The sequence below is a fragment of the Corvus moneduloides genome, chromosome 4 (genome assembly GCF_009650955.1).
Source record: "Corvus moneduloides isolate bCorMon1 chromosome 4, bCorMon1.pri, whole genome shotgun sequence".
Taxonomy (NCBI): Eukaryota; Metazoa; Chordata; class Aves; order Passeriformes; family Corvidae; genus Corvus; species Corvus moneduloides.
The window spans coordinates 6,764,062-6,777,555 of record NC_045479.1 but is presented as its reverse complement, the minus strand read 5'-3'; the positions used below and the strand labels follow the sequence as shown (position 1 = coordinate 6,777,555).

The following is a 13,494-nucleotide window of genomic DNA, read 5'->3' as shown; positions in this document are numbered from 1 at the left end:
ACTGGTAAAACCTACCCCATTAAGCAGCTATCAGGTTGCAAGAGGGTCTGGATCGGCCTTGCACCTCTCCCTTTAACTCTCCAGTCCACAGTATGAGGTCCAGCTCTTGACTAGAGGGGCAGACCTCATGAGTGAGATCTTTTGTTTTGTTTCAAAGGCAAGAAGGATTTGGGGGAGAAGGTCTCGGACAGCACAGTGGAGGTAAGTAGAGTGCAGAGCAGCTGAGGTAAGTAACTCTCCCTCACTTCAGCTCTTCTCACATTCTCTGTTGTTTCTTTTCTCAGGTTTTAATCAATGCCTCCCCAGCCAGACTGACAATTTTACCAATTTCCAGAGATACAATTAAAAGTTACTGCTAGGACGGGTAATACAACTTTCAAATCCAAACTAAACTTCAAAGCATTTTCAATCCGTTTTTATAACTGTAACATCCTTCATGGACCAAGCTCCAAACGCTGTAGACTAACCCACCCCACTGCTTCTGGGGAGACTGAGAATCCCACTAAGGACTTCCCTGACATGCTAACTCCATGCAGCATCACATGCAAATTCCCCTCAGCCCAGCTTTCCTGCACAATCTCTGCAGCTCTGTCTCTCCATCCCCCTGAAGGGGATTAAGCATGGCCTTTGTACACCAGATTTCCTTAGAGCTTCACCTTCCTAGGTAGGGAGCTTGGCTGTCCTGTGTACATCTATCTTTGCAGGAATGTCTAGCATCCAGTGGGTTGCCTGTTTCTTCGCAGACACCCATATTCCCACTGCCTGTGAGGAAACAGGAAAATGCAATCTTCACACTGAAAATCTTATCTACTACTTCCTACTCTCTCTCTCTGTCTGGAATATCTCCATTCTTCTGAACTTGCCCTTTTCCAGGGTAGTTCTTTCCCCTCTTGTCAGCATGTATTTACTTGAAGAATTCAGATTGTCTGTGGAGAGTGGGTGCAGCTTCTTTTCCCTGGAGAGCACCCTATTTCCCTGCAGATGCCCCCTTCCTGGGAAAGGTGCCTCTGCCAGCCAGTTTCCTATTCCTGTTGGGAGAAGCGTTTCCTTGTGTAGAATGGCTTCCATGTATCCTAATATCATTGGCACTTCATGGCCCAGCAACCAGTTTTTCCTATGAGATGTTCCACCACCTAAATAAATATTGACACAATATTATATCCTGCTGTGCAGTGAGTCTGAGCAACCTCCATGCCTGGATAGGGACAGACAGCTCATCCTTGTTCCAGCATGGTGGGAGGCTTGGTCACTCCACAGCTCCTCCTTTCCAGTTGCTGGTGTTGCTGCAAACCCTGTCAGACCATCAGGGCAGCCCCACTGTCTCACCTGTGCCCCTGCCTGGCTGGAAGTGCCACGCCAACCTGTGAGCACTTGTTTCCTACCCAGGGCTTGTCACTTGACTGACATTCTGTTTTGAGCCAGCAACATAGCTCTGGTTTGGGGTCTCCATCAGCCCATGTCCTTGCCAGGAGGAACTATAACTTCATCCATCATTTGGGAAGCATTATTTCCCTGCTGCGCTTCCCCTGCTAGGAACCTCCAGTCCAGGCCAGCTCCTCCTTTTCAGACTGGTCTCAGTGAGCTCCCTTATTTGATTCCATTATCAGCACCTCACTGTGGAAACCCTGATGACCTCCTGCTTCCCTACCTGCTTTCAGCTGACCAAGTATTACTCTGCCAGCAGAGGAGCATTTCCATTTCTCTGAGATTATCTAATCTGCTGCCATTTCATCATGAATTTCTTTAATCATTGTATGGGCTAGATGGGCATTTTTTGTTTCTTTTATTTTTGTTTTTTTGAAAATCATTTCCTTTCACTGACAAACCATCAAATGGATCAGAGAGAGCTGCCTTTTGCTAGGCTATGTCAGGTTTCTGCTTTTTCCTTTGTAAAGAGATTAGCCAGTCACGTGGTGTACCTTCCTACTCAGAAAGGCAGGGAGCTGGGAAAGGCTTGAGTTTCTCTGTCGCTCTCTATCTCAGACTCAGCTGCTGTCATTTTGCTGAAACTACAGCCTCGATTACCTGAAACCTTGCGGTCTGGTCCCCCTCTCCTTTTTGCTGGTGGGAACAAAGGCATGACCTCGAGGTCTGTTCATTACCATGAGAATTCACAGACACCACCACTCCTAGAGTCGATTCGTGCTCCCTGTGCTGTTTGGATAATCAAAGTTGCACTGCATTTGGGAATGCCGGCTCTGCTGCCTTTGACGTGATGGAAAGGACGGGGCATTTAGGCTAGATGGAGACAATGGGGCAGTTGAGGGTGACTGTGCGGCCAGGGCCGTACCTATTTTGTTTTTTGAGGGAGGGAGGGTTGAATGCATGTAAGGTTGTCCGGTGGCGGGGGTTCAGGGCAGCCAGTAGCAGCAGATGGGAAAAGTCTTGTAACATTTAATGCTTCTTTGGCTGTTTCTAAACTAGGTGTCAATTCACAACAGGCTTCAAACGTACCAGCACAACTCTGCCCTGGGGCCCGAGAGTGGAATGCAGCCCAGCATGCGTCTTAACATGCCACGGGAGCGGCTGGAGACAGCACTGGTGCCCTCGCACCCCGCCTCAGCGGGGACACTTGTACAGTGCCAGCAGATTGTCAAAGTCATTGTCTTGGACAAGCCGTGCCTCGCTCGGATGGAGCCGGCCCTCAACCAGACTCTGACACGCTACGTCACCTCCGACTCCTGCACCTCCACCCCCTGGCACGGTGTGGGCAGTGGGCTCCCTGGGACCCCCATGAAGCTGGTCCATCAGCCTCCTCTGCCACCTCCACCCCCTCCCTACAACCACCCCCACCAGTATTGCCCCCCCAGCTCCCTGCTTCAGAGGCGCAGGTATTCCAGTGGCTCACGCAGCCTCGTGTAGCCACACCACCAGCACCAAAACAGCACAGACTTCCCCGCTTCCCGTCCCCACTGCCTCCCAGGGACCCTTTCTGCCTACAGAGATCTAGTTTGTGATTTATTTTTTAGTAAAACAAGAAGAAAAGAAAAAAAAAAAGCCAACCGACCTCTTACCCTGTCTCCCCTCAAGATGATGCTATTTGTGAGGAGCCATCTATAGAAACTGCCAACCTCCATGCTCACATATCCTCACACCTGCCAGCCCAGCTGGCCTCTGTGCTTGTGCTGTCCCCATGTAGCACTTTGCTGCCCTGTTCCTGAGAGGCTTGATGACCTGCTGCTTTCTAGGCACTGTGTCTTCCGTTTCCTATTCCTCAACTTCCTTTCCTGCCTTGCATTTACCTGGCCATAGGTTTGTACCCACCCTGAAACTTTGCCAGCCTCAGAGAGAAACGGACTCACCCGTGCCAAGGGCCGACCTTGGGGCACTCCTGGGGGTGGAGTTCTCCCTGCCACCACTGCTGCCGCCTACTAAGCTGGAGCGAGAACTTGCCCCACTTGCCACGCTTCCTCCTCATCGCTCTCCAAGTATTATCTCCTTGCAGCAGCCGGCTCCAAGCAAAGGAGTGCACGAGTGGAAGAGAGTTTGAGAGGAGGAGAGACTGTCCTGAGCTGCAGTAAAACACAAAGATGGCCTCACTGAACACCAAAACTTTTTCTGTTGTTATGTTGGAGCATTGTACCAGAGAGCTCTGCTGAGACCTAGCAGACCTCACCACATGTAAATACACCTGTATGGTAGCGTACGTATGCGCATGCTTACTAAGGAAACACCAAGCAGTTCTGAGGGAGCAGAAGAGAGGGATTCAGCCCGGGGATTTTCCTGGAATGGATGTGTACTTTTCCAAAGAGATGGCACCAAGAGGTGCCCTCCCACCTCAACACATTCACACACACACACACACACACACACACACACACACACACACATGATTATGTTCTCTAAAACAGACCCACCTCTGCTTTCCTCCTTCTGGCTAGTTTTGTGTTTCCTGCCCACCTGCATTTTTGTATTCTGAAAGCAAAGCTGAGTGTTATGTTCATCTTCTGGGGTGGGTGTTCCATTCACTTGAGCTCTTCCACCTGTGTTAGAGGGAAGGGGTGTTTTGGAGACCACTCATATGAGGTCCCATGTGTATCTCTTGCCTGGCTGTATTCTTACCTCCATCAGCCCCTTCCTATAGGAAAGCTGCCCAGATACCAGACTCCAAGGCCTCTTCTCTCTCCCTCTCTATCCCAGCTTCAAAGTGAGAGGAGGGGCAGATCCTGAGATAGAGATGACAGCTCAGCTCCTCTGCTTTATTGGGGACATTGACGTGAAGGAAGACAGCATTAAAAACGGGCTGTGGATGTATTTTTAGAAAAAAATCTCTTTGTGCAGTAGGAAGGGGAAGGTATTAATTAGCTTAAAGGCTTTGGTCTCACTCCTTCATTCTATCTCCCTTCGAGGTTTAAGAAGATCAACTTCAGGATTCTAAAATAGGACAGAATGCCTTTTAGGGCCTTTATTTTTATTTTATTTTATGAGGGAAAGACAGAAATGCTCTTCCTTCCTGTGCAAGGCTGAGACATGAGCACTGGGTGCTGATGATGTAATGATAGAGTGAGGAATGGCAGGGGTTGTTGCCATTGGTGGGGATGTGCAAAATGTCAGGAAAAGGGAGACAGTGAAGACAGATGCAGAAAACTATTTTTTTACCTTGTGGGGTAAAAGGCACACAGCAATTTCCTTAGGGATTGTGCCAGCGTGCTCATCTCTAGGGCTATTGCCAGTGACAAAAGCCACAGTGCATCAGGGACAGGCCCAGTGCTCCCTGGATGCCTGCTGGCTGTGCTGGAATGTTCAGGGGAGAGAGTTCAGCTGTGTGACCTGGGCAGAAGCCCAGCTGGAGTTAGGGAAACGGACAGAGGCTGGAGTGAAGGGTCCCTGCACTTGGCCAGCCCGCCAGGGCAGGAGCCTGCTCACCTCCAGGTCCTCTTCTGTCTGAGCCTGACCCATGGACCCAGCTGTGCCAAGAGATCTGAGCTGTTTGCTTAGCTGGGCACCAGGCTGCCACTTTTATCTGCAATAGTAAATGTACTGACTGGGAGCCCCCAAGCATAGCCTCTGGGAAGAATGCAGAAGCAGATGACAGAAAAGATTGTAAGAAAACCCTGAATAGAAGCCCAGTCTCCCTCCAGACCAGAGAAGCTTACTCCTAGCCAGCCCCCCAGGGCAGTTTGGATGCTCTGCATCCTGAACTGGATGCTGGGAGAGGTCCTCACCCCTGGCCAGGGCTCAGCCCCTCACCTCCCAGCCAGCTGTGAGGCACAGCTGGCCTGATCTGCTGCTGACTCCCTCCAGGGTGACACCCTGCTTCATCACAGCAGCCAGAACCTCATCTGAGCTGCCCATAGCTTCCCGAGAAAGCATGTGTGGCATCTGCCATTGTCTGGTCAATGCAGTGTGTGGCTGCTGTTGGTTTTGCTCTCTGCTGCAGTGGAAGGGGTGTCCAGGAGGCACTGGCACTGTCCTCCCTTCCCAGTAGTTCTTTTGCTTTCTGAGAGGAATAGCAGTACTAGGTTTGGGTTTTTTCCAGAGTGCAGTGAGCCAATGAAGCTCTGTGTGTGTTAAAATAAATAAATTAGATTTTACTTGACATTTAACACAAAGTGACAACAGCAAAAATCCTTAAGATACTTGAGGAAATAATTTTTTTAGATAAAATATTTATAACAATGCCTATGAAGTTCCTACACAAGATGTTTGCTGCTTTAATAATTGATTGGGAGAGCTACACGGATTTTAAAGAGGGAATAAGGAAACTGCCTTGAGACTCCCTTCTCCATGCTGGATGAAGGGTAGAAGCGAGTGAACTGAAGTGCTGAGGTACCTGAGGCACAGAATTCTCTCAGGGCAGGTTAGTTCTGTTTCCCTGACCTTGCAAAGGCTACTGCTGGCCTTGAGCTTTGGACAGAGAAGCAAATGTAGATAACCCTTGCTGTCTTCTAGCCTGCTGGCTACCACATCTTCTGTTGGGTTTAGCTGGAGAGGCACAAAACTACTCTATTCCAGGTTGTCATGGAACAGGTTGGTCAAAATTCCACTGCAGAGCCAACCCCTTCGGACTTTACTTCAAAACACAGATTTTTTTTTTTTATTCTTTGGAAGGTTGGTCTCGAAGGATGAAAGCACTTTAAAACATATCTGCACCTCGTCTGATCTATTGTATTGTCTGCTCCCACGGTCCTCCCACGCGCGCCAGTGAGACACACAGACTCAGTGTAGCTGTACAGCTGTGAACAGACACCCTTGCACACACACTGACAGGGTGCAGGCTAGAAGGAGCATCTCAGTGACAACCTAATGAAGGACAAAATGTGTACCACAGCCCACCTGGAGGGACCAGCCCAAAGAAAAATCACCAGCTCTTGACAGCGGTGATTCTGATCATGAACCTAGCACAATCTTTCAGGTGGAGGAGTCAGGCAGGGAGCTGCTGCAAAGATTAACTCAACCCAAATGAACCAGTGTCTTTTTGCTGCCAAATTCATGCCCTTCTATACTAAAAAAGGAGTGGGGGGAGAGAAAAAAGAGATACCTAGTGAAAAGTGTTCTGCAGTGGGTGTCAGGTAGTCAGTGGACAAATGAGAAGGTGGCTTTGGTGAACAGTAGGAGAGACTGAGCTGTGTTACACCAGGCTCTATCCTGATGCTTGCTCATACTGGTGCAGGCCCAGTGTAATTAATCTGTTTGCACCAGTAGCAAAGGGATGGGCAAATGTGACAGGAGAATCGAGCCTTGCAAACACTCTGGGTTGAATGCAGTGCTTGTCCACTGCTGTAGTAGTTTGTAATGCCATAGTCTGGGCCGCTGGGTTAGCAACACTCCGTGCTTCCACAAGGCTTTCAAAGCATCCCAGTGTTCACGTTTTCTCTCCTTCCTGTAGATGAAAGGTGTGGGTATGGTCCACAACCAGAATTTCATCAGTACTCATAGTGAAAGGTACCACCAGATTTGGAAGCATTGGAGGGCCTCTGAGCCATAAGGGTTTGAGTTTTGTTACATGTTCTTCAAAGGCTAAACCTGCACATGTTTCTGAGGTTTCCAAAAGAAATCTGAGCCCTAAACCAAGGATGCTGCTGCTTGGCGGAGTCTCTGCTTTGAAATGCAAGTTGCTGAGCAAGCTCCCCCCATCTCCCACTCCACCAGCTGCCTCACTGTGCTAGTGTAGGCTCCAGGGACTGCCGGCAGTGTTTCGTGAGCTAGAGCTGTCCTTGTCCTGCCCTCTCGTTCACAGCCATGCCTGGGACAGCAGCTTTGAAGTCACCCAGCTCTTCAACACTAGTCACGACCCCATCTGAATGTGTCTTTTTAAAATCTAACAACAGAAGTGTTACCTGTGCGTAGGCTTTTGAAAGCACCTGTCTCTGTCTGTACCTGTCTCCTGCTGTAAATATCACCAACAAAAGCTTCCTTTGGGAAAAGTGGTGTGGTCACACCTAGCAAAGAGTCCAAATGGCTAATATTTTGTAACAAAAATAACAAAAATAGATCAGAGGTATTTTACCTGTTCACTCAATAGAGTTTTAGAAATTATATTGAGATAATGTCACTTGTGCGCCAATGTCTTCTTTGCCTCAGCCCCCGCCGCGGTGTCCCTGGGCTGCAGCTGTGTGTGCAGGCGCCACGCACCAAGGGGTGCTCCCATGGAGTGCTGAGCATCCCGGATTCCTGCTGGCCTCGGGGGCAGCCTGCTCCGGCTGCTGCTGCTTTCTTGTCGAAAGCAGCTGGAGCTAGCTCAGTGCTCAGGCTCTCTGAGGATCAGATCCAGAGGAAATCAGGAAGCAATAAACTTGTTCAGGAGGTGGCAACTTAATTGTGAAATTCACCCCTGCAGTGAGGCAGAGAGGAAAACGGTGAGGGGGGAAGGCAGAGCCCTTCTGTGCCGCAGCTCATTGCTGTCCGTCTTGCTGGATGCTCTCGGCCGTGCAGGCTGCGCCTCGGGGAGGGAGCCCGCACAGCCTCGCCGAGCGCTCGCTGCTGCCCGTGTGGAACGGAGGAAGCCGTGCAGCAGGGAGCAGCACACGCCGTGGGGCAGTGCTCACAGCACCTGCCTGCGCACAGGAGCACGCCTCGGAGAGCGTGTAGGCGCCTCTGCAGAGCGTGCTGCACAAAACCGTGGGGCACGGGCACCAGGGGCTGCCTGAGCAGGACAGCTGTGCTGGCTGCAGCGTCACCGCCGCAGCACATCTCACCAGCCACGCAGGCTCAGGCCTGGGGAACACTTGGATGCGAGACACGTAAGGAAAATGACGTTTCCTGTGCAGATCAGATATAAGTGCATATTTACACAAAGCATAACCCCAAGGTTAATGAAGCTGACCTTTGAGAGAGACTCAAGCACGTGCACACAAAGCGAGCTCTCCTCTCCAAGGGCAGGGGAGCCAAGCTACATCTCTGCAGCTGGGTCGAAGAGATGCTGGATTCAGATTGCACCTGCCAAAAAACCCTTGTCTATAGGTTGCAAATTCTTTGCTGGCTTCAAAGAATCCCTTAGATCCCCAGGCCCACCATGAAACACTTGGGAGGACAGAAATCCCTCCCAGACACAGACAGGATACTTCCCAGGGATTCAGAGGCTTCCATTTATGTTTTTGTGTGCCACGGATATGTTATAAATCAGCCCATCCCAAACAGTCATTTTCTAAGATATTTTGAAACAGAAGATTATTGAAGTTCCTGGCGGATGTTTAGATCACACACCTGGCTGTAAAGATGAAAGCAATAAAACCAGATTGTCTATATGTGAAATACTCCTCACTTGCTCCAATGTACAGATACTGTTATTAATCAGAAGATGGCAAGTCTCTCTGGGAAGGATACTATGTAGACATACGTAGATAGTGCTGGTACAAAGGATTAGAACCCAAAAATCAAATACCACAATTGTCACAGTGCACCTGTACCCTGCTATATCTATACGGCATCCATTATGTGCAATAACTGATACATAGTGTGGTTGGAATTGATCAAAATACACTGCTCTTTTCCACAGAGAATCTTGAGATGCAATTTTTCTCTGAAACTTTTCAGATAGACTTTTAAGTAAGCACACATCCCTCAAATGTTTTGCTGTGGGTGGGGTCTATCCACCCCTGTCAAGCAAAATGCAGACTCACCACTGAACTCAGCACTTCGCAGCCTGCTGCCTCCTGCGTTGAAGGTGCTGCCTCTGGGGTCAGAGACCCATCCCAATGCCCCCACAGAGATGGGAGTCCTCCCGGAGCGGTGTGGTGGCAGGAAGGTCACCATAAGCCAAAGCTGCCACGTGTCTGCAGTGTCACTGTTGTGTGCAGGTCGCTGTGGGTCCCTTTACACCTCGTCTGGGGTACTCTGGGAAGACTGTGCTGGAAGGGGGTGCCTGGGGCACAGCTGACCAGAGCCAGGCTCCACCGCTCCCCACAGACTGAGGTTTCCTGTCATCACCAGCTGCTGGGAAAGAGTCATTGCCCAGACCCTTAATTCAGCAGCCTGGAGTCATGCACATACGCCTGCCTGACCTGGGAAAGGTGGCTGAAAATAGGCAGGTGCCTCAGGATGATGATGCAAGGTTAGCAGGGCTGTGGGATTTAACCAGTTTGGGAACTCCGTCACACTTGGTGGGTCTTGAAGCTACTTTTCTGCAGCTAGTGAGTGCAACTGAGGTTAAATCTGGCTGAGGAGCTGCTTTCTGTCTTAAACCATACAATTCGTGAGCTGGGAATGTTCTCAGGCATGTAGGGCAGGATCTTATTTTATACAGCACCCATGCTCCAGCCTTGGGGTCTTACAGTGTGGCACAGTTATCAATGACTTTTTTGAAAACAATAATCCTGTCTTCCTAATCCTTCCTCCTCATGAAGGGTAGGGTGCCCCAAACAATATCAAGTTCATTTGAAAAAAAACAAACACAAGGAACAGAAGGATCTTCTTCCACAAGAGTGTAGGATGAAGGCTGTAGCAGTAAAAACACTTCAAGTGATACATACCCATCCTGATATTCTATGTACAGCTTCCTATTCCCTCCCATTACAGAAGGCTTGACTTTTCAGTTCATTTTCTTTATCTTGTGGATTAATCCCAGCCAGCAACTAAGTACTTTGCAGCTGCTCACTTTCTCCCCCCCTCCTCCACCCTTGGTGGAATAGGGAAGAGATTAGAAAAAGTAGAACTTGTGGATAGAGATAAGAGCAGTTTAATAACTGAAATAAAGTGAAAGAATAAAAATAATGAAATGAAAATGCAAGAAAGATGCACAATGCAATTGCTCACCACCCACTGACCAATCCCCCAGCAGTGATCAGCAGCTCCCAGCCAGCTCCCCCCAGTGTATGTATGGAACATGAAGTGCTGTGCCATGGAATATCCCTTTGGCCAGTTCAGGTCAGCTGTCCTGGCCATGCTCCCTCCCACCTTCTTGTGCCTCTCTCACTGGCACAGCATAGAACCTTTAACATAGTTGTTGCTACGTAGCAACAACTAAAACATCAGTGGGTTATCAACATTATTCTCATACTAAATCCAAAACACAGCACCCTATGAGGCCACATGAACCAGGGCAGAATTGTCTTCCCTTTCTAAGAGGAAAGAAAAGAACCCACCTCCTGGGATCTGCCCTCAGCCTTTAGTGTCAGCTCACAGCTTCTGGCATCCCTAGTGAAAAGGACAACCCATCCAGCAGCTCAGGACATGCAGCCAGAAAAGAAATGTGCAAGGGAAAAGCCAGAGCCCTATTTAAATAGCTCATTCATAGTAAAGCTCCAGCCATCTGTCAACTTGCCCTAGAAGAGGCACAGCTATAATAATTAGCAGAGGGAAAGGCTGCAGAGATGCCAGTGAAAAAAACCATCAGTTTGCTAACATTTTGCATGGGTCTGTCACGAATGCAGTGGCAAGAAGGAGAAGGAGTTAAGAAGTGCAAAAGAAGAAAGATCACTGTACTTCTTCAGAGCAGACACTGCTGGCAGGGTGGGACAGAAGCTTTCCAAGGGCTGCAGGATGCTTTGGGCTGGTGCAATTTGGCACTCAGCATCCCAAGAGCAGATGCTCCACAGGGATTGGCAGCAGCCGATCTCACTCAGGTCCCGAGGCTCTGCCCTGCAGAGGAGTTCCCACAGCTGGAGGGTCACTCTGGGGTTCGTGGTACTGCCAGGGATGGGGGCAGCCCCCACGGGGCTGGGTACATGTGATCCCCACCAGGCAGTGGCTGGGATGCTGCCAGGGGGTCTGGGCTGCCATATCACTCACCGTGGCTGTGCTGCCCACCCAGATAGTTCCCATTTAAACAGTGCTGGCTGATATAGTTCTGCCCTCCATTCCCAAAGAAAGAGCCCACTCTTTCTTTTCAGAGCTCAAAACGTCTGGAATCTCCTGTGAATCCATTGGTGCAGCCTGACAGTGGCACCTACCCAGCGCTTGGCTGCACTCCCTAGTGCCAAGGCAAGTGCCCAGGGGTGGGATACCCCTATACCCCGGGCTTGCAGAGCCCCCCCCCCCCACACTCTCCCACTCCCTGCAGAAGTGCCGCTCCGACAGCCCCTCCCGCAGCCTGGAGCACACCAGTGCCACTGAGCCTCGGCTGCCGATGCCCAAGCACCCACGGTGACTGGGGCTGTGACAGCTGCCCTGTCACCACCTCCCCCAGGAGCATCACCCCTCACAGAGCTGAAAAGCCGCTTTAAAATAAGAATATTGGATAATAACTTCTAATTCCTTCATTTGCAGTAAGTGCAGAGAGGGGACAGAGATGTCAGCTCTCTTTCTCTCCCCGTGCAGGACCAAACGCACTTCAAAAACACATCAAAGTATTTGTGCCACGGGCTGGGCAGGCAGCGACACAGAGTGGCCGCTTGGCCAGGACATGGTGGCACCATCAGGAGGGCAGGGAGAGGCAGAGGAGGACGTTGCCCCTCTCCAACCAAGCGCAGCCATCCCTCTCCATCTCTTGCCCTCCTTCACACCCAGGAGTTATTTTTAGAGGTGTGTCAGTCAGCTCTGGCGTGTGCTGGAGGGGGATGCACAGACAAGAGGGTGGCAGGCGAATGGGCTCAGCCACTCAGACAAGAACAAACTGTCCGAAAGGCACATGGGCTCCCTGGGGATGGGCAGAGAGCAGGGCAGGGAGCTGGCACTGCCTGTGTGCTGGGATGGGGGCACAGATGACACCATGTCCTGGTCTCATCCCCCAGGGCCAGTCCAGGGGCTGATGTACCCCCAAGGCTGTGTAAGGGGCTCTGGAGCCACTGAGCAGGCAGCAGGCAGTGCTCTTTGGGTTGATGGCAAGGGATGAGTTTACACGACAGAACCTTTTGTCTGGACAGACACAGAGCAGATTTTTTCTGGATCTGGGTCAGCAGCGTCAGCACAAAACTAGCAGGCGTGTTTCTTTATGGGGTCACTGCAGGGATATTTGTATTTTCCTGAACAGTTCAATGCAATACAAACTGGCCAAGAGTCTTCTCCAAACCATGCAGCCTTCAAAGGGAGAAAAACATCCAGCTCTGCCACCATGCCCTGCTCTGCCAGTGGCCCCTGGGCTTGTGGGAGATGCAGTGATCAGGCAGCAGTGCCCCCCAGCAGGTTACCTGCCCCTGTGTTCTGGCTGGGGGACCCTCGGAGGCCAGCCTGCTCCCCATATCATTATACCAGTGATTCAGACAAGTCCCTTCCTGATGAGTTGGTTTTTTTCATCTGGAAGCAGAAACACCTTGACCCCCCAGGATAAATCCCTCCATGACCACTCTCTACAGGGCTGCAGCTGTGGGGGTGAGGGCTGCTTGTCCCCAGGAGCTGTGGTGGGGACACATGCCACCCCACGAGGGCACATGGCTGGTCCCTGGGGCCCGGTGAATGCTGGTGCCGTTTTCTTGGCAGAGCAGTGGCATCATGCTGGGCTGTCAGGAGGCATCTCCATCAGCGTCATGGCTGTCTGGTATCGGCGCGGGGAGCACTAACCTCTCCTGAGCATCTCCAGACACGGACACTTCCCGGCTGACAGCATCACAGGCATGATGGACACGTACTTGTCAGGAGCCCCACAGTGCCCGTGGCAGTGCTGCCTCAGCCAGGGCTGCAGTGGGGATGCTGGGATGCACCCCAACCTCCCTGTGCGTGCACACCACGTGGCCTCCAGTGCCAGTGTTGACACACAGAGCTGAGCACCGCGCCTCATGCACTCAGCTCCCGAGGAAGACAGACAGTGCTTGGTGAAAGCTGGTAGCCCTCAACACAAGCCAAACCACAGTGGATATGTCCCCTCAATGATGCAGACCCTCTCCCCATTTGGCCATCAGCATCAAATGCAACCAGGATCCTCCAGTCTCGAGAGAAGCCCCCTGGAATAGGCAAGGGATCAGGACAAATTGCTCATCCAGAATGACACCAGCTTTAAGGGCACCCCTGATGCACAACACAACTCCTCTCCACACACCATTTAACAGTGCTGTGGCAAAACTACAAGCTGCACAGTGGCTGGCCAGGCAAAGCCTTGCAGTGCCACATGGCATCATATCCTGTCATGGACATGGCACACGTGTTTTACAACCAGCTGCCAGCTGTTGGAGCACATCTGCT

At 50.9% G+C, this 13,494-nt stretch overlaps 1 protein-coding gene across 6 annotated transcripts in view; it reads left to right on the top strand.

The window, feature by feature from the left end:
- Window positions 1-8,937, top strand: part of IQSEC3 (IQ motif and Sec7 domain ArfGEF 3) — a 100,247-nt gene extending 91,310 nt beyond the window's left edge. For 2 of the 6 annotated variants that reach the window (XM_032107708.1, XM_032107707.1), the window contains 2 exons: window positions 158-201; window positions 2,425-7,495. In XM_032107708.1, the coding sequence (XP_031963599.1) occupies window positions 158-201; window positions 2,425-2,862 (482 nt within the window). In that variant the 3' untranslated portion in view covers window positions 2,863-7,495. Of the gene's footprint in view, window positions 1-157; window positions 202-284; window positions 365-2,424 lie in introns of all 6 variants that reach the window. The other 4 variants (XM_032107710.1, XM_032107709.1, XM_032107713.1 and 1 more) reach the window with 4 other exon arrangements.
- Window positions 8,938-13,494: the final 4,557 nt, after the last annotated feature.